Source organism: Enhydra lutris, unplaced genomic scaffold (assembly GCF_002288905.1).
Source record: "Enhydra lutris kenyoni isolate GAN:26980312 unplaced genomic scaffold, ASM228890v2 scaffoldscaffold3, whole genome shotgun sequence".
Classification (NCBI taxonomy): domain Eukaryota; kingdom Metazoa; phylum Chordata; class Mammalia; order Carnivora; family Mustelidae; genus Enhydra; species Enhydra lutris.
The window spans coordinates 29,377,132-29,398,902 of NW_019154087.1; the positions used below are offsets into that span (position 1 = coordinate 29,377,132).

At 35.9% G+C, this 21,771-nt stretch overlaps 1 protein-coding gene across 2 annotated transcripts in view; it reads left to right on the plus strand.

Moving 5' to 3' along the window:
* The window catches only part of LOC111156460 (endomucin), a 110,281-nt gene that overhangs the window by 49,464 nt on the left and 39,046 nt on the right, over nucleotides 1-21,771 (plus strand). Inside the window, exons 4-6 of one of the 2 annotated variants that reach the window (XM_022517379.1) lie at nucleotides 3,799-3,909; nucleotides 16,562-16,600; nucleotides 21,254-21,260. In XM_022517379.1, coding sequence (XP_022373087.1) covers nucleotides 3,799-3,909; nucleotides 16,562-16,600; nucleotides 21,254-21,260 — 157 coding nt within the window. The remainder of the gene's footprint in view (nucleotides 1-3,798; nucleotides 3,910-16,561; nucleotides 16,601-21,253; nucleotides 21,261-21,771) is intronic. The other variant, XM_022517388.1, reaches the window with a different exon arrangement.

The following is a 21,771-nucleotide window of genomic DNA, read 5'->3' on the forward strand; positions in this document are numbered from 1 at the left end:
TCTCCTTGAGTTTTTCAGGTGATTGGCCTACACCCCTTCACTTTTATGCTTCTGTGCTTAACATTTGAATTTATTAACATTCCGATGTATTACTCTTCACTCCAAAAAAAGATTGGAAAATCTGAACAAAATTTTAAAAAAGATCAGAAAATCTGAACAAAATTTTAAGAAGGATTTTTTTTCAGTTCTTGCCACTGCTTTGATGCATCTCTTTAAGCCCATTGGCATAAGTAAGTACTTAGGCTTCTCACAATCTTTCCATGACTGGCTTTTTAATATTACCCCCAGAAGTCACTTAAATGAATCAAGACATTAATTAAGTTGTATCCATGTTGCCATAGATACAAAATTTCTATGGAGCCATAAAATGATCCTTGGAAATGGAGGTCCTTGGACAATTGCTTTAAAAAAGACTACCCTCGGGGCACCAGGGTAGCTCAGTGGTTTAAAGCCTCTGCCTTCGGCTCAGGTCATGATCTCAGGGTCCTGGGATCGAGCCCCACGTTGGGCTCTCTGCTTGGAGGTGAGCCTGCTTCCTTCTCTCTCCCTCTCTGCCTGCCTCTCTGCCTACTTGTGATCTCTGTCTGTCAAATAAATAAATAAAATCTTAAAAAAAAAAAAAAAGACTACCCTCTTGGGGTTCCACAATGCACAATAACATTTCTTTTTATATTAATAATCCTATCACAAAAACATCCATTTAGCTTTTTTACAATCTATGCATCTCCAGTTAATTTGACTACAAAATGTCTTTCCTTAAACATAAAACCAATTTAACAGACCACAGTAATAGTATTTTTAGCATATGCTTTAGTAAATGCTAACTTTGTAAAAAAGTCACTTATCCCGTATTCTATTTCTAAAGACAAAGTGACCACACAAGCAGCTTTTGCTTATGTGCGTTAGATAAAACAATACTGTAATTCAAATTACATAATTCCAAAGGAATAAAACTGCTTAATCCCATGCCTTGCACAATTTAACTCCATAAACCCTCTCTTTCAAATCAATTGTCAATCTGTTATAAACACATCTATGTTCCTAATATAAATAATACCCACATTTATTGCTTTCTCCCAAAAATTTAAGTTCATGAAATATACAAAATGAATCTCACATCAATAATTCCAAAGCAATTATAAAACAGCCCTTATCTCTCACATTCATTCTGCTCAGTTCCAGCCAATGGTTTTCACTTAAGGGTATGGATGCAGTGAAGTTGTCTTCTTTGCTCTCACACTCTGGTATTGATGAGGTTTTCCAAGCATCTCATTAATAGACTCTTCTTATCCCAAGTCAAATGTGGTTTTAAAATTCTTATATTTTGTCTTCAATTCATTCTACCTATACCAAAGTTCTAAGAACTTAAAGGACATTAACTTCAAAAACACAAGTCCTAAAAATAAAGTCAATACTATTTTGATGTCACAATTTAAATTAGTATTACTCAAATAAAATAATGTTTGTCAAACCTAATATAATATTATATTTATAGGCTTACAGTTCAATTTGCACTTGTAGACCAAAGCAGATATGTAGTTTTATCTGGGGTGAAATGGCCAGACAGAAAAACTGAAAGAGAGCAAACCACGTTAAGTTTAAAGAACAACTTTAAGATTGGTTTTATTTTTCTGAGATGTCAATCACTTCCTGGAAGGAGTCCAGAGTCTACTAAGTGTGAACCCCAAGTGCAATTGGGAAAATTTTTAAAACAAAACGTTAATACAAGATTAGGATCTTCATATCTTAATAAATGTACATCACCCATTTTCTTCTCTCTTGAATCTAGGATTTGAAACACTTCAGTATACTAGTAAAATTTCAAAATTTATGACTGTGGCAACATTTGTCTCTATATCTTTCCTTCTGTTTGTTTTAGGTCCACCATGCATATATATTTAAAAATATAAAGCATTCAAGATTCCTTCCATTGCCTACAGGACACTGTGAAATTGACAACCTGTCCTGAGTTGACTATGGGCTCTCATTTTACCCTTATTTGTGAAGTATATTCCACATCAATAATAGGCAATTCTTGAAGGGAACTCTTTGGCATTGTATCCCCAGTTATTGCATTATTCCACTCTCTTCTTTGTATTTTTCTAATCTGCCAGTTTCCCACATCTTTCTTAAATATAAATTCTCTTTTCCATGTCTAAGACCATTAAGTCTGTCTCATGCTAGGAAATCCTTTGGGCCATCAGGATACCTTTTCCATGGTTTTCACAGCAGAAGAATTCTCCACCAAAAATTTCTAAAAAGGAAATCCTGTTCTAACGTTTCCAAGAGTATGTTCTTGGAGTTCTACTGAAAAGCAAAATCTTTATCCCTACATGTCCCTTGATCCTCAAATGTTGAGTTTCTACCTTTTGGGTGATCTTTTGTACTTCCATGTTATCACGAGCATCAATGTCTGCTATGATAAGATATTTCTTTATTTTCTCAAATATTTCTCTCTCAATTTATTACTTCAAGATGCATGCAGGGGTGCCTGGGTGTCTCAGTCAGTTAAGTGTCTATCTTCGGCTCAGGTCATGATTTCAGGGTCCTGGGATCTAATCCTGCATCGGGTTCTCTGCTCAGCAGGGAGCTTGTTTCCCTCTCTCTCTGTGCCTGCCTTTCTGCCTACTTGTGATCTCTCTCTCTGTGAAATAAATAAATAAAATCTTTTTTAAAAAGATGCATTGAAAGTTTTGCTTATTTCAATTCTTTCTTTCTCATATACAGTGTTAATGCTATAGCCTACATTTGAGCTTATATTTATATTTTGCTGGCATATCAATTCCTGAAGACTTTTTGTGTAAAGACATATTTACCTACTGTCTCTGAGGTCTTCTTGCAAACTCTCAGTTTCTCTGGCATCAATCTCTTAATTGCACTAAGAATTTGCGTTACAGTATAGATGCTTGTTGTCGTAGAATGGAAGCTGTTTGGCACTTCTGGAAAACACCAGCAATTCAGTCTTTCTGCCTACTGTGTGACAGAAATCTATTAAACTGGCTTCTTCCCATCTCCAGCCAGCATCATATGTAGCTAACATTAAGCATGCAGTACCCAGCATGCCTATCTTTTTTTCACTAACCAATGATCTCCACATTAGACTTTGAAAAGAGCGAAAAACATTAATCATTTTTATAATATTTGTGCAAATATAAATTGTTTCAAGTAATCTTATTCCAGAGTTATTTGATAATCTCAGGTTATTTTTGTTGTTAATTTTCCTTCCCCCCCTCCAAAAAATGAACTAAGTATAATTAAAAGTTTATTTTAAGGAATTCCTATTATCCCTTTTCTGCTGTCTATTGCCCCTACCTGAAAATTCCTTCCAAGACAACATGGGAACCATGGTACCATCTTCAACTACTACCACTTCCTTACCACCCCCTTTCTAGGGTAGCTGAGTGATCGATTAACTTTTGCATCAGAAAAGCTTGGATTCAGATCCTAGCTCTCTCCTATTACAAGTTATGTGACAATGGAGAAATTAAGTTTTCTGAATCTTATATATAAAATTGTGATCACAATTATTACTTAATTAATAGGATTACTGTCTGCTCAAATGAGATAAACTATAGCAAACATATAAAAGAGTCAAATATGCCTTGTTTTCTTAACAAAATTAACCGGATCACTAAAAAGTAAATATCAAAATGTTGGATTTCTAAAACTTGATCAGAAAACTTTCAGTAACTAATATTCAAGTCATAATTGGATGTTAATATTAATACTAATAAGATAATAAGACTATCTATTTATTGATTACACCCCTGATGGCTACTTTTGTTTTTACATAATTAGGAGCCACAACCAGTGTCATCACGAAGATTGAGGTAACTGTCACAAATGCAACAGTGACAAAGATTCCACTTTCAAATGTTTCTTCAACATTACAAAGTTCCCAACACAAGAGTAAGTATAAAAAGTTATGCTGAAATGTTTAACTTATGTGGTGGATAGCATTAAACTGGGAATGCTTTCCAGCCCATAGCTACAAAAGAACCATGCCCAATGTGTCTTCTCTAGTCTCTGTCAAACAGGACAACCTTTTGGCAATTTAGCTTTGTACCATGAAACTTTATCCCTCCATAGCCACAAATGGGTGGGTGCCAGGAAAGATCAATTCAGGGCCAAGCAGTAATCTATGATACCACCTGACACAAAAAGTGAGCTTGGCAACAAATTAGAAAACTTTCACGAAGTGGGAAAATTCTTTTTTTTTTTTAAAGATTTATTTATTTATTTATTTGACAGACAGAGATCACAAGTAGGCAGAGAGGCAGACAGAGAGAGAAGTGGAAGCAGGCTCCCTGCTGAGCAGAGAGCCCAATGTGGGGCTTGATCCCAGGACCCTGGGATCATGACCTGAGCTGAAGGCAGAGGCTTTAACCCACTGAGCCACCCAGGCACCCCGAAGTGGGAAAATTCTTAGAAAGAAACAAATTGCTAAAACTGACTCAGGAAGATAGGTAGTCTAAAAAGATACAAAAATAATCAAAGGTATTACATTGCATTAGAAATTTTTAATGGTCCCATGAAGAAAATTTCCAGCAGGATGGCTTCAATTATGAATTCTATGTATTCTTTACATATTTTCAAAAGAAATGATACCAGTTCTTCTCAAACCCTTTCAGGAAGAGGAGGAGGGAAAACCACACAAGTCATTATTTGAGACCAACATTATCCGGGTATGAAAGCTAGAAAAAAATGAAAAGAAAAAGCAAGTAAAGAAAACTATAAACCAATATCCTTCATGAACATTGATGCAACTATCCTTACCAAACTAACTTTGACAACATATAAAAAAGGGACAGAAAAATAAACAAGTGAAATTTATCCAGAAATGTATGACTGTTTTAATAAACGAAAATCAAGGACAGCAATGCACTATATTAGTAAAATCAGTAGATGCAGAAAAAGCATTTGACAAAATTTAACACCCACTTTTAATTAGAAATCTCAATAAACTAGAAATAAAATGTAACTTACTCAAATTGAAAAGGACATCTATGAAAAATGTATGGTAAGCATCATTCTTAATAGTTAAATATTTCATGCTTTCCTTCTCTTAAGATCTTGAACACAGCAAAGATGTCCATTCTCACCACTTCTATTCAAAATTATAACCAAAGGTTCTAGATAGTACAATAAGGTGATGAGAGGTAGTAGGTAGATAGATAGATTCATTCATGCAGAAATGAAAAAACAGAATAGTTTTTCTTAGCAGACTACATCTTTATGCAGGAAATTTAAAAATCAACAGTAAAACTGTAGAACTAATAGACTATTTCCTATCACAAGCTATATGATATTAAAAAATAAATCATATTTCTGTATGTTAACAATGACAATCCAAAAATAAAATTAAATGAATAGTGATATCTACAAAAGTATCAGAAAGGATAAAATATTTAGGAAGATATTAATAGTCAAAGTATAGGATTTGCATACAGAACTACGAAATATTTCTGTGGGACATTAAATATCTCAATAAATGGAGAGACACTACATATTCATGGATTGAAAGACTCAATATTTTAAGATGGCAATTCTCCCCAAGTTGATAAATAATTGATTTATATATTAAATTGAATCCCTATCAGAATCACAGAATCATAACAAATCATTAGAAATTGATAAGCTGATCCTAAATAATACATGGAAATGAAAAAAACCTCAAATAGTCAAGACAGTTTTGTCAAGGGAGAACAAAGTTAGAAGACTTGCATAAGCCAACTTCAAAACTTACTTTAAAGCTATAGTAATCAAGACAGGTGTTTTTGAAATGATATTCACAGTAACATTATTCATTGGAGTCACACTGAGAACAATCCAAATGCCCATTAACTGTTGAGGTGGAATATTCCATTGGATTTTCCATCTGAAATGGATTTGGAATATTCTAAAACATAGGTTACCCATACAATGCACTACTATCCAGCAATTTAAAGGGACAAATTAGTGATCCAGGTTGTAACACTATGAAGCCCAAAACCATTATGTTCAGTGAAAGAAGACTTTGACAAAACATCACATATTTTATGATTCCGTTTAAATGAAATATCCTGAAGGGACATTCTAATAGGGATAGAAACCATATAAGTAGTTGTCTAAAGCTGGAGATGGAACCAGGGATTAACTGCAGAAAGTCCCACTGGAGTTTTTTGTGTTAAAAATGTTCTAAAACTGGCTTATAGTGATGGTTGTACAATTCTATAAATTTACCAAAAATTATTGACTTGTATACTTAAAATGAGTACATTTTGTTGTGAATTTCTTTATAAAGCTTGGTTTAAAAACAAAAAGAAAGAGATTAAGCTAGGCCAATCAAATTTCCTTTCTGTGTAATATGAACTAGGAAACCCAAACAAACAAAAGGGTGATTAGCTGTGAAACCCGAAGCAGCAAGGTTTCAGTAGAATGAGTCTGAGACAGCCATGGTGACTCCTGTGCATACCTGTGGCACGAGCAAACAGATGTTAGGAGGAAGTAAAATTGATGGGAAGAATGGAGAGAAGGAATGCGAGGAGATGAAGAGATCCCATGAGCAAGATGAAGCTATTCATGAGAGATAGAGCAGTAGGACCTAGAGATCCCCTGAGCACAGACAACTTTCTAGCTCCAGCTACGCATATCATCACTATAAGCACTTCCTAAATCCTGACCTTAATGATATGAAGTACTCAGTACTTTTAGTCCAAATATATCCTGACTAGAAAAGCTAGTCATCTGCCATAACAGTCTTATCATATACCGTCCATTATAAACAACAGAGGCATTCTTGGCATATCCATAGTCCTTAATAAGGAGGAGCTATAGATGACTTATAGTCCCCAGGTCTTTTCTTGGGAGACCTTTAGAGTAGAAGGAGATGGCAGGTGGGAACTGCTGATGTTCCAGGCCTACTTTCATCTAGAGACACTCATGGAGCATCCATTTCCCCATATTTTATTGTAATTCTCTTTAGCAGAACCTAAAGAAGGTTCCATAGAAGGAACCTAATTTCATATCTAGTTTACAGTTTCACAACTGTAAACTAGTGATTTTATTTAAAGAGAAGATCACCAAATAGAGAAATTTGAAGAGCAGGGTCTTTTCTCCTTCAGATGTAGGACATTTCCTTGTGGGAGTGTTTTGGCTTCTGATAAGTAGAATATTTTTAGGCAAAATATTTCTGAAAGGCATCTTTAGCAGACCAAAACCCCATCCATTTCATACCATGATTGTCCCGCTTATAAACAAAGTTAAAGGAAATATGCATCTGAAACATGTATAGCAGTTGAAGGTTAAACTCAAATAATTTGCATTCTGCACTAATACCCACTCGCTAAGTGACTGATTAAGAATGTTATTCAGGGTCCATGGTTTATTAAAATAAGCACTTATACAGAAATGTGTGGTCAGCCCCATGAGTCAATTAGGACTCCTAATTTTCCTTTGATTTATGTATTAAAATGCCCACTGCATCTCTGTTCTGGGGACTATTGTATTTATTTAGCTTCTAAACACAGTTTGAAGTGGCTTTCTTCTAAGTAGTATTTTTTTTTTAAACACACCCACAAAGCCATTTCTTGAAATTAAGGCACCCCGGAAAGCAAGATAATGCAATAAGAGTATTTACTGCTACCCTTTGCACTTGCCATTTGATGAACCAGTTCTATACTAAGTCCTTCAGATATGTTGTTATAAAACTCTTATTCTGGTGTAGCCATTCCTCCCTGGATCTCTCTGGTTCCTTAAGGTTCATGCTGCTTAGTATGGAATCCACTTGATGTAATGACTTGGCACACATTCCCATTTGTGCCCCATGAAACCAGGAACTAACCCAGATTCCCGGTTAGCAGAGCAATGTTCCCTTTCCATCTCCACCCATCACACACATAAGCATTCAGAAGTAGTGAAGCCAAGACAGAGAGACAGAAAGAAAACAAAGTGATCGTGGGGAAGGTTGAACAGTTGAATCTTCATCTCTTCCTTAAACACATGGCAGTGGGCCCTTGGATAGTGACTAAAGGTGTTGTGGGTATTTCATCTCAAGTGCAGATTTGATTTAGAGTAGAGTTAATGAGGTTTATTGCTTTACTCCCTAGAAAGGAAGGGTATAGATCAAAAGCAAGCATGTCCTCAAAGCATTTCTCTCTAATCATTTCCCATTATCTTTTTTAAAGATCTATTTATTTATTTTAGAGAGAGAGAGAGAGCACAGGGGGGAGGACTAGAAGGAGAGGGAGAGAGAGAGTCTCAAGTAGATCCCACGCTAAGCATGGGGCCTGACTTGGGGCTCGATCCCAAGACACTGAGATCATGACCCAAGCCAAAAAAACCTAGAGCCGGACACCTAACTGACTGTTCCACCCAGGAGCCCTTTATTTTCCATTCTCTTAAATTTCTGTGTATTTCTGTTTAACTATTTTATTCTGCCTGGAGAAGCCGTGTTCCCAGAATCCTAGAACTTTTAAGATAGAAATTGTCACAAATTTAATACTCTGACTTTACAGTTAAATAAATGAGGGCCTATTGAACAAATTAATAAATTAGTGTATTCACTTCAAGTCTTTTGGAGGGCATCTGTGTGCCTGGAATGCCTCTTTGCTTCTGGGAATGGCCAGCAATCTTTTGCATTCTTTGGCTTGTAGATGCACCCCTATAATCTCAGACTCTGCCTTTACATTACCTTTTTCTCTTTGTCTTCCATGGACTTCCCCTCTGTGTCTCCTCTTCTGTCTGTGCATTCTGTTCTTTTTTTTTTTTTTTAATTTCTTTTCAGCCTAACAGTATTCATTGTTTTTATACCACACCCAGTACCCCAATGTTTATAGCAACAATGTGCATTCTGTTCTTACACAGATACCTGGAATTACCAAGATCCTTAACTTCATTACAACAACAAAGATCCATTCCATTAAGGTCATATTTACAGATTCTGGGTACACATGTTTTAGGGACAGGGAGTCTCCATTTAACCTACTCTGGAGAAGATCTTTTTTTTTTTTTTTTAAGATTTTATTTATTTATTTATTTATTTTTGAGAGAGAGAGAGAGAGAGAGAGAGAATGAGAGAGAGAGAGAGCGGGGGTAGGGTCAGAAGGAGAAGCAGACTCCCTGCTGATCTGGGAGCCCAATGTGGGACTCAATCCTAGGACTCCAGGATCATGACCTGAGCCAAAGGCAGTCACTTAACCAACTGAGCCACACAGGCACCCAGATCAGATCTTGAACTACCTTTGCCACACCTAGATTCTGTTGTCCATGCATTTGTCATTGTCTATCTGCAGGGGTACCTTGTTGGGCACTGAGGGAGAATTCAAAGGAAATATCAATCACAACAGTCCCTACTCCCCAACAGCTACCCTATGGCGGGATCACATGTAAAGCTCTGTTGTACAAGTACAAAACTTGCCCTCTTCCTGAGTTCTCTATTTCTGCTAAGGGTTTGAAAATGTGGCGTCCTCTCTGACTCCTTTTGTTCACTTCCCATGCCAGCACATCCTGTTGGTTTCTGAGGACAGAAGAGAAAAGAGGAAGATGGAGAGGAGAGGGCAAATGGGTGATTTTCTTGCTGGTGATTTAGTGATTCAGGTATCTGTAACCAGATTTGAAAGCAGGCGTGGTACATGGTAAGAGGCTGGTGGGAAGGGAGGACGATGGCTCTTTTTCTCTCCAGTGAATTCTCACTTGGCTGAGGAAAGAAAGTGGAATAAGATGATAGGTAGAAGGCACATTGAAATGGGCGCTATGCCAATACATTACTTTATTGAGCAAGGATTTAGAGGAAGTACCTCTAAGGGTTTTGCCCAGCCAGATTTTTTGCTACATCAGCATATATAATATTTCTGACTTAAAATCTGAAGAGAAAGCCTGGCTTTTGTCAAGTGGAAATGAGTAATATCTATAAGTCATCAGTAGGTTATTAAGTAAGAGTTAATAACATTTATATATAGTAACTAGTTTACCAAATATATATCCTTCTTGCGTAATTTATTCAAGTATAGTATGGAATTTATTTTTACATGAAAAGCACAGATAACTGTACAATAACTAAAAGATATTTTAGATACACTGGTGGCTAAACATGAGAACAGCTTATGCCTAAGCCTTGCTTTTTAAAGCCCACAGCCTTCTTAAAAAAATTAATATACAATGTATTATTTGTTTCAGGGGTACAGGTCTGTGATTCATCAGTCTTACACAATTCACAGCCTTCACCATAGCACATATCCTCCCCAATGCCCATAACCCAGCCATCCCATCCCTCCCAGCCCTCTCCCCTCCAGCAACCCTAGTTCGTTTCCTGAGATTGAGTCTCTTATGGTTTGTCTCCCTCTCTGGTTTTGTCTTGTTTCATTTTTCCCTCCCTTCCCCTATGATCCTCTGTCTTGTTTCTCAAATTCTTCATATCAGGGAGATCATATAATAATTGTCTTTCTCTGATTGACTTATTTCACTCAGCATAATACCCTCTAGTTCCATCCATGTCATTGCAGATGGCTAGATTTCATTTCTTTTGATGGCTGCATAGTATTCCATTGTATATATATACCACATCTTCTTTATCTAGTCATCTGTTGATGGACATCTAGGCTCTTTCCATAGTTTGGCTTTTGTGGACATTGATACTATAAAATTCAGGTGTATGTGCACCTTTGGATCACTACATTTGTATTTTTAGGGTAAATAACCAGTAGAAGGCACACTGCCTTCTTGAAATAAAAATTAGGCACTTCAATCACACCAAGAAGAAGTTGGTTTATTGACTATGAAGCATGATTCTGAAGCAGGATTGCTTAGGTTCAAATAATAGCACAACCATTTATTTGTCCTGTGGCCTTTGGTAAGCTACTTAGCTTCTCCGGGCCTCAGTTCCCTCATCTGTAAAAAAACTATAAGATTATAACCTTATGGGATTCTTGTTAAAAATAAAAGAGATGGGGTACCTGGGTGGCTCAGTTGATTGAGTGTCTGCCTTCGAATCAGGTCATGATCCCAAGGTCCTGGGATCCAGCCCCGCATCGGGCTCCCTACTCAGCAGAGAGCCTACTTCTCCCTATCCCTCTGCCTGCCACTCCCTCTACTTGTGCTCTCTCTCTCTGTCAAATAAAAAAATAAAATCTTAAAAAATAGTAAAAGAGATAAAGTAGACAAAGCTTAGAACTGTGTCTGTCAAGTAAACACAACAAACATTAGCTATTATATTATTAATAACAATCCTCATACAAGCCAGGCAAGGTTGGTATTTGACACCAGTTTCACAAACAAGGAAACCGGTTCAGAAAGACTAAATGACTTGGCTAGAGTTAAAATAGCATGGAGGACAAGGGGAGTTAGAGAGGAGAAGAGAGTTGAGGGAAATTGGAAGGGGAGGTGAACCATGAGAGACTATGGACTCTGAAAAACAATCTGAGGGTTTTGAAGGGGCGGGAGGTGGGAGGTTGGGGGAACCAGGTGGTGGGTATTGGAGAGGGCACGGATTGCATGGAGCACTGGGTGTGGTGCAAAAACAATGAATACTGTTACGCTGAAAATAAATTTTAAAAAAATGAAAAAAAAAAAAAAACTAAAAGGATGAAATTCAAACGCTGTTTTTCTTGCCACAAGCCCTATAAACTCTTCACTTGTTCTCATTACAACTATTTTACATAAAGTATCTAAAGGTAGTAGAAAACAACTTGCTTTTAATTGGGTGTATCATATGCTTGACAAGTAAGTGTTCAATAATTATAACGCCAATTGGCTGACTGGCTGGCTCCCTGAACATAAGCCTGTGATTCTAAGAAAGGTGATTCTCTTGCTGCCGCCCACCAGGCCAGATTTATTCCTGACTGTGGTTTTTCTCACCCTGCCCTCCTCGTTTGCATGATCCTATTCTTTCTTCCCCTCTTCTTTCCTCCAACTGCTTCTTCCAATCCTGCACATCCATCAAGGGCCTCTACAAGATTTTGCCTCAGTATTTCCCACAACTTTATGAGTGTCACAAGATATGTAAACCATTGGCACTATTATTTATTTAGTGCTTTCTTTCAACTGATGCACTTTTTATTCTTAAATTTGCTTGAAAAGAAAACCATCATAAATGAAAAACTGTTTCAGTAGGCATCAACAGGAGCTATAAAATCACTGATATAAACAAAATATAATTAAATTATAGCTAGATTTTGTTGCTTGCCAAAGGCTTTTAGTTTGAGGCTTGCTCATTCTTGTTTAAAAAATAAATCAAGATAAGCACATTAGATATTAATGACACATTTGTTTTAGATTGTGATTTTGAAAGTTCTTCATTGAAATAACCAAATAAACTGAACGAAGGCTGAAAAGCAAATAATGTTCTCGCTGAATGTTTCAATCTTATTTAATGTCGCTTTCCAGTACTGCTATATGGAACCTCTCATACAATGCTATGCACCTCAGCCTTTGGGAAACAGTCATTTACCAGATTGTTCCGCCTCATTATTTCTTTTGTGAATTGCATCATTTACCATGCCACTTATTTGGGAACTTGTCAGAACATTTCTTATGTGATATTTAATTCATTTGTATCATTTCATGTGGACAGATACAAGAGGAATTATCAGGATAACACAGTCTTAGTCACACACAAGTCACAGTTTAGCCAAACCAGAAATATACGTTGACCCTTGACCAACATGGGTGTTAATGGCGCTGACCTGAAGAGTAGAAAATACACATAGAAGTTTTGACTTCCCAAAAAGTTAATTACTATTAGCTTTCTGTTGACCTTACCAGTAACATAAACAGTCAAATAACATGTTTTTGTGTCGTATGTATCACATACTGTATCCTGACAATAAAGTAAGCTAGAGAAGAGAAAATGTTATTAAGGAAATCATAAGGAAGAGAAAATACATTTATAGTACAGTAATATATAAAAAAAATCCATGTTTAAGTGGGAGCACACAGTTCAAACCTATGCTGCTGAGGATCAGCCAACTCTTAGACAGTTATAATGAGTCAGCCAATGTGGTATACATGTGAATGATAAGGAAAACCTGAGGGATGCCTGGGTGGCTCAGTCGGTTAAGTGTCTGCTTTCAGGTCGGGTCATGATCCTGGAGTCCTGGGATCAAGTACAGTGTTGGGCTCCTTGCTCAGTGGGAAGCCTGCTTCTTTTTCTGCCTGCTGCTCCCCCTGCTTGTGCAACTCTCTGACAGATAAATAAAGTCTTAAAAAAAAAAAAAAAAGGAAGATTGAATTTTCATAGGAAATTATTTTTAGGCAAATCAATAAAGAATTATATATGGAATATATATGGAATGGCCATATATGTATTCTTTCTCCTTGCCTGTTAATGATATTTTCTATAGATAACTCTACACAGTCATATATGCATTTATAGCTAGAAACACAATATCCTTTGTAAGATCTTTTAAGTAAGTCCTATTATCAAAATTATTTGTCATATTGCTGTTTAAGCTTTCTGTTTTAAAAGCTAATTGAGTAAAGTTTAGCTTTGGATTAATGTGGATGAAAGTTTAGACATTTTGAAGTTCATTTGCATTTCGTAAGACTTCCATATCACATTTTAAATCAAACTCGACTCACAGATTTTAAGTCACCAACCACCTTGACTAAGATTTTGGTCTTTACTAAATATCTAAGTTTGAGAATAGCTTAACAGAATGCCCTATATTCATTTGCTATCTGACTTTACTCATTTCGCTACAGATCAGAGTTTGGACTTTTCTCAAAACATGTGCATTATGAAAATTGTAAGTAAACCTGAGGAATAACTGCAAATGACTTCACATTTCATTAATTCACACTTAAACCATGTTCCATAGCATTCATCTTTAGTAAGTTTTTATATCAACAGAACTGAGTCCAAATTTGAAGTGCTATTAGAAAACACTTTATTATCTTCAATATAGTATCTCTTTGATTTCAGACCTTAAAAAGGCATATATTCCTATTTTGATTAAATATTTAAAATCTGAGCAGAATTTTGTCTTCAGAATAACAATGTATACATTATCATATAAATGTCTGGATTTCTCAATACACTCAATACAAAATGTACTATGTAGGGTTATGAATTGGTATATATTATTATTTTTTTAAGATTCATCTAAACCTTACGGCACAGTTATTTTTCTTTAAATGACATGCCTCTCTAAAATTATTATACATTTCTGAAGGCTGATTTTAAAAAAATTCAAATAAAGAATAGTCAGAAAGTTTTGTCTGATACAAGCTTCAAATTTTTTCACTCTTAATGAAGTCTATTAGCAAGAAAGGTTATGACCTGATATTAATAGCAAGAGGAACAAAGGGTTTTGATTTTCTTTGTACCCTAATCCTTTAGCAGCTGATAAATATTTTAAGTGTGTCTTCCAAATTCAGCATTAGATCATTTCCAAAAGTATTTTAACTAGTTATCAAAATAGAAATTAATTACATAGGCTTTCTATGCAGAGTGGTTTATTGGATAGAAAATCTGTCTTTATTAGAAGAAGAGGATGGACATTAAAATGACCAGACCTGATTTATAGTCATTGTCCCCATCTTGAGAAAGTAGTTTCACTTTTCTCAGCTAATATTTGTAGATCTGCAGAATGGAATGATGTCTCCTTTGCAGACACCAGCAAATAATATATGGAACTGATCCTAAGAGTTTCCTTTAAAAATGGTAGCTATCATTATCCAACTAGCAAATTTTAAATAAATCATTCCTTTTTTTCCTTAAAAATTGAATTCGGGTAAGCAGAATTTGTCTTATTTATTATTATTTTTGTTTTCTATTCTCACTCATTCATCCCACATTTTTACTAGAGACCTAGTGGTAGGTACTAGAATCGTGGCTCTGAATAAAACAAGTAATATCTGTCCTCATAGACAGACAACAGGGACTGACAACAAACACATTTAAAAAAATTAAATGTCACTGACAGCAAACACATTTTAGAAAAATTAAATAATTGTCACTGTAATAATAAAACACTGTTGAGCAAATGAAGCCACATGGTAGAGTAGTTTGAAGAGAAATAAGGAGATGACTTTAGGTGAGAGGGTTAGAGAAGACCTCTTTAAGTGGTGACATCTGAACAGAGTTACAAAAGATAGAAGGAAGTCAGCATGTAGCATGAGAGAACACCAAGGCATAGGGAAGAGCCAGCAGAGAAGCCTGAGGCAAGAAGAGCCCCATAAAGTTATCTACCAAACAAGGTGAAATGGGGCTGAATGGTTGGAAGTGAATTGAGCAAGGCAGAGGCCATGTCATGTAGAGACTCACCAGCCATAGTAAGAGGTATAGGGAGCCATTAGAGCAGTGAAGTTTAAATTTAAATAGATTTTTTCAGGTGGCCATTGCAGGGAGAGAGGTGGGTGCTAGATGAACAATAACCAATTAAATAGTATATCTGGAATATATTTTGAAGCTAGAGCCCATGGGGTGAAAAAATAGGAACATCAAGAAAGGCCACTGTTCTTTGGCTTGTGTAGCTGGAGAGAATGGTACCACGCATTGAACCAAGAAAGCATGGGAAAAGGCAGATTTAAGGATACCAGTCAGGAGTTCTGTTTTAAGCATGTTTAATTTCAGATGCCGACAGACAGTCAAGTGAACTTGACAGTCAAGTGAACAGACAAGGGAGGCATGGATTCTTTTCTTTTTTTTTCTTTTTTTCTTTTCTTGAGAGGAAGAGAGAGAGCAGGGGCAGAGGGGAAGAGGGAGATAGAGAATCTTAAGCAGCATGGAGCCCAACCCAGGGCTCGATCTCACTACTCTGAGATCATGATCTGAGCTGAAATCAAGAGTCAGATGCTTAACCCTAACTGAACCACCCAGGTGCACCAGCAAATGGATATTTTAAACGATCATTAATGGGCTTCTCTTTGTTTTAAAATCATTTTCTGTATTTTTCACATGACAGATTTTGTTCATGGTGCATTTTTGCAAAGTTGTTAAAGTGATCTTTTCATTATAATTTTCTCAAGTAATTTTATGGTAGAAAGGTCATCTGAACTATATTTATTTTTCCCTAAGTTTGAGAGGTATCTGTCTGAACCTTCCTGAAACTTCCTCAAGTCAAGAGATATGTCATATCTTAGTGAGAATATGACACACGGCAGTGTCACTCATGAAGCCCTCCCCAAAGACAGGTGGTTGTCTGCAATATCCTGGTTTATTGAGGACGTGAAGTTGGACCAGATGCTCTAAAACAGGATTCAGCAAACTATGGCCTACAGGCCCAATCTAGCACCCCACCTACTTTTCTAAGTAAAGTTTCTTTGGAATACAACCGTACTTACTCTTTAAGTATTGTGTGTATGGCTGCATTCACAGTACGGTGGCAGAGTTGAATAGTTACAAGAGAGACTTCAGACCCACAAAGCCTAAAATATTTACTATTTGGCTCCTTTAAGAAAAAATTGGACCCATGCTCTGAAGTTTTTCTAACCATGAAGCCTGTGTGATTTTATGATTTAAAGAAAAGTGAATTAAAAATGAAGTAGGATCTATACCCATTTACCACCCATAACAATTGGGAGAGTAAATCTGATATTCACTAACTACTTTCAGTGATTGTCTTTTCTTTTATTTCCTCTAAAGCTGAGAATCAGAGTTCAATCAAAACAGCAGGAACACCAGGTAAGTTAATTATCTTCTCTCTGAGAATATTCATGAGTAAAATCCCCAAAATGAGATAAAGAAGATCAGTCAGTGTGGGAGCATGGAAAAATAGTACAAGGGAAAAGATTACATAGCAACTAAAATGTTTAGGGGAACTTGCATTTAAAAAAAAAAAAAAAAAAAAAGTGCGGACCAGACCATAGGATGTGCCTGAATGCTCTGTGGTAAGAGTAAGTGGAACCAGCCCTGGTAAATGCATGAAGCCTGTGCAAGTGTCCTCTGCCCAGAACCCACTGTTCTGGTCTGTTTCTGCGGTCAGCCTGCCCTTGCCCAGAAGTACAGTGTGTCTGTGACTGTCTTCTCTGTGTTTCCCAACATAGCCTGATCCTGGCAGCCCGAGAGTTGGTGTTACAAACCACAGTTAACAGCCTAAAATATTATCACTCCAAGAAGAGCTTGTTTTTGTTTTTTTTTTTATCCTAAGTTTTAAACTCAATAAATTGAGGATGATGATGCAATAGGAATTGGAAAAGATTGCTGGGCAGGGGAAGATGGAACCATTGTTGAGTCTTTCTGTTGTTTTGAAATCGTAATTACCTGGGAAACTTCTATGTTCCTACATCCTACCTCATAGTTTTATAAGTGACAAATTTCTTAGGTTCTCAATCTTGGTCACTTTTGGTATATATAAAAATGAGAAATATGTGAAATTAACTTAGAAGCTTACATAACTTAAAAAACTGTCAAAAAAATAAAGTCATGAAAACTATGACTGAGTCTGTTTTCACAGTGAATGTACAAAATGATCATCACAGTCTACCTTCCCCATCATGTGTTCAAGGAACTCAGAACAGAAGTGCTTAAGCTGTTAACTTTTAATTATCTTCTACACAATATTTCTCATGAGTAAAAGTTATTTTGATATTAATCCTCTTTATTTCACCTCATCACTATATTTTTTATTCTTATTTCCATTTACATAATCTAGAAATGCACTAGAAAAAGCACTGGGAAAAACAAAGCAAAACAAAACATAAAAACAGTGCATCCAAACAAACAGGGCAAATTTGCATTGGTTGATGGTTTGCACTGCTCTGGAGAAGTCCTTACTTTCTGCTTCATGCACTGGTCATCCAGGAGAAGTTACATATGGAAGAGAATTGAGAAGCTGCCAAAATCATCAACTCCTAAAAGGAGGGATCGAAGCATCCTTTAAGAGAAAAATTTACAAAATGCCAGCTTTAACTATAGTTTATTTTTAACTATAATAAAAAGTCCAACTACACTACTTAAATTTTGAGTTATAGAAACTAGTTCCCCTAACACAGATAATAAATACGTCATTGATTTGAACAGTGGATTAAAATAAAGTGAGACTGATTTAGTAAACTATGAGAAAAGTCAGTCTTAACTTCAGAGATATTTGTTATGGGTAGATTAAATCCAGACTCACTCAAAAAAAAAAAGTGTAATGAAAGGTATTCGTTACACATCTGTTAACAACTGTAATCATTTGTTCAGTTATTTGTTTGTTATCAAAGATTTCAATCATCAAATTTGTGAAAGTCACTCATATGATCAAGAATAGGCATCTTACTTGAAATAATTAACATTTTTAGGTAGAAATTGAGGTAGAATTCTAGTCTTCAGAATTTTTATTGCTGCTTCCTTTTTATAAATATGAGCTAATATGCATTTAGCCTTTGATTAGATAATATGTCATACATTTGGCATTTTCCTTCATATTATGCATCCAGCTTTCATTTTCTTGGTAAAAATATGTTTTTACCACTGACTTCAAAAATTATTATTTAGAGTATAGAAATTGATGCTTGTTTTTACATAAAAATCTCTTTGGGAATTCAAAATAAGCAAGGCAACTGTACATAAAGCATCAGTTATAAGAAATTGTACATAGATATAACATAGCATAGTAATAGGGAAATGATTGATCAAGGTCTGAAAACACAGCCATTTATTCCACTCAATAGAGGAAACACAGTATGAGGTGAATCGTTGTGTTTTAACAATGCTGAGAATGGCTTAGTGTCTGAAGTATGTGAGAAAGTCAAACTTCACCTACCAACTATCACATTTATGGTAAGACCACAAATTTAGTATGATACTATACTAAATACACAGAACCATATATTTGATCAACCACCACTAACCCAGGCATTTAATAAATAGTTCTTCTGTTTCTTCACATGTAACTCTAGCTAAGAGTTTTGAGTGATACTGGAGCCTGCCATTAAGGGTTACCAAGAAGACTAGTCAGCATGGTAAAAAATAAATAAATACTGTAATAACTCTAGTGGCCATACAGGTCTACAATGATGTGTCATAGACAAACTTCAGACTTCTTAACCTCAGGTTAAGATTGGAGAAAGGAGAGATTTTTTTCTCTCCCTTTAGCTGTGGTCGTGTTACACAGGAAAGCAGTGTAAGGAAGATGAGGAAAAGGTTCATGAAAGAAGTGACTGGGTATTTTCCAGATTATTCTGCCTACTCATTTTTCTAGCTCTGAGTTCAGAGCTAATGAGGAAATGCAAAGAAAAAGTGATGCCAGACTATTTATTCCCAAGAGTTAAATGCAGGAATCATATGGCCATGACGACAATTTTAAGCAATGACGAAATTCACTTTTCTTTAGCCTTATCATTTTGCCACAGACGAGCAGAGATAATAATGTGTCTTTGAAAATGAAACTTGATTTCTTTGATAAGGGACTTTAGATCTGAAGAAAAATGGACCAATACGCCTCCATGGATTGGGAAAAAAATAAATGACTAGCCCTCAATTTTCTGGAAAATACAACTATATTACGCAGGGTTCTCCAGAGAAACTCTATATATCTCTGTATAGAGATTTATTATAAGGAATTGGCTCATGCATTTTGAAAGCTGAGAAGTCCCAAGATCCGTAGCCAGGAAGCCTAGAGACCCTGGAGAATGAATTGTATAATTCCAGTCCAAGGCCTGAGAACCAAGAGAGCCAGTGGTATATGTTCCAGACTGAAAGCCAGCAGGCTTGAGACCCAGAAAGACCAAATATTTCAGTTTGAGTCCAAATGCAAGGAAAGACTTATGTCCCAGCTCAAGGCAGTGAGACAGAAGATTTCCTTCTTTACTCCTTATTTCTTACTGAGGGGTTATCAGCCTGTTTATTCTATTCAGGTCTTCCACTGATTGGATGAGAGGCATAGACTTTATTCAGTCTACTGATTCACATGTTAATAGCATTCAATACACTCACAGACATAGCTGGACTAATGCTTGACCAAATATCTGGGAACCCCATGACCAATCAAGTTGACACATAAAATTAGTCATTGCAACCACATTCCCATAGCGATCAGTACAACTTGAGAATGGTCTCATTGTACCCATCTTCTTTACTTTTTTAACTGTGTTTCACAAACTCAATTGCATTGTAGACATTAATTTAATGGAAAATTAGAAGCCAGAACAGACATTACTAGTTCTACCATATCTGACCACTGGCCTTTTGGAAAGGAGAATGCTCCAGCCGGGCATCTTCATTGTGCTCAACACCCTGTGAAATGCTTGAGAATTGGTTGCTGACCTCTAGGAATTCATATAACGTGAAGCATCGATCCTTCTATGCAGAGGGTTACTTACCTGAGTATTCTAACTTTGAATAACAGAATCTTGACACAATTATTTAGGTAGAATCCACTCAAGCTAAAAATATACCTATAGTAAAGCAGTATCCAGAGGTTTATTGTGTTTTGTTTTTTTAACTTAGAAATTTTATAAAGTTTTAAAGATTAGTTGAGAATAAAAGGACTTACAAATGGAACATGTCAATATTGAAGTGGTAGAGTCTGCCATAAACTTTCACTTAGGAAATGGTATAAATTTGGATATAGCTGAGTGGTTTCTCTTCTGGTTCAGAAATCTGTGGAGTCTCTGAGAAGTGCTTGTGCCTCTCTAGTCTACACGGAAAGTCATAAGAACTCACAGTCTCAACTGATTAGCTACCCAGCATTCACTTTAAGAGCCAATACATTTCAATGTTATTACTAATAGTGTGTGCCTTATAAAATCTACAATGTGCTTTATCTAATATATGAATAATTCTCTCTGTCTTCTTGTATATATCTGCATGGTCTGGTTTGTCCTGTTGAAGGAAGGAGGTGTTTAGTTTGCCTTGATGGAAACAAGTTTGTCTTGATTGGGGTCTAAACTGAAATAGACTATATTTAATGTAACAAAAATAAGAGGCATAAACTTGTAACTCATTCCTGCTGAAATGCAACAGCAAGCAGCATGGATTGATGTTTGACAGCACAGACTGGAGAGCCTGCATTCAAATCCTGACTGACACCTGCTTGCTGTGTAACATTGGGCAAATCACTTAATCTCCCTGGGCTTCAGTTTCCACTTTGTAAAGTGCAAATATTTATAATGTGATAGTTGAATGAGTTAATATTTGAAAACACTTAGAACAGTGCCTGACACATAGGACCCTGAAAGGGTTTGAAAATAAAAATCCTATTTAATATTTTCATGTCCATATTTTGAAATGCTTACTTTCTTATTCTCAGAAAACATAACATTGGCAGTTATATATTATAAAGCTTTTCAATGTTTTCAGGTCATGTTATTCAAATTGTGAGTTTAAGGTAAAATGATGTTTCTATGTTAGGGGAAGGGTAAGAACACTCTAAACCTTTAGAATGTTGAGAAAAAATTTCATTGATTTCACTAATAATGATGCTGTTAACAAATAAGTTGAACTTAACTCACTTAAAATCTGTTGGTTACCTGGTATAATGAAAAGGGAAAAGAAAGACTTTCAAGTTCTACTTGGTTTACGTCTTAGTTCCAAGCCAAAGTATCTCTCATGTTTAAAGCACAAGATTAAAAATATTTCAGAATGAGATGATTAACGCAGTGCCTCATTCATTCTTTGTATACTGTATACAGCTTTCTGGAAATTAATGACTATTCACATTCAAATAACAAAAAAAAATACATGCTTCTTCAACATATAATTCTACAAAGTTATGTAAAGTAAATAAATCTCCATTCACAGTTATCACTGGGTTAGAAGATTCTGTTAACCAAGGTTAGTCACACTGATGACCCAAAGCAAAGTGAAAGAAATTTGAGGTGATCTTTTTTTTGCATTGTTTTAAGAGTACACCAAGTTTGGGGCACCTG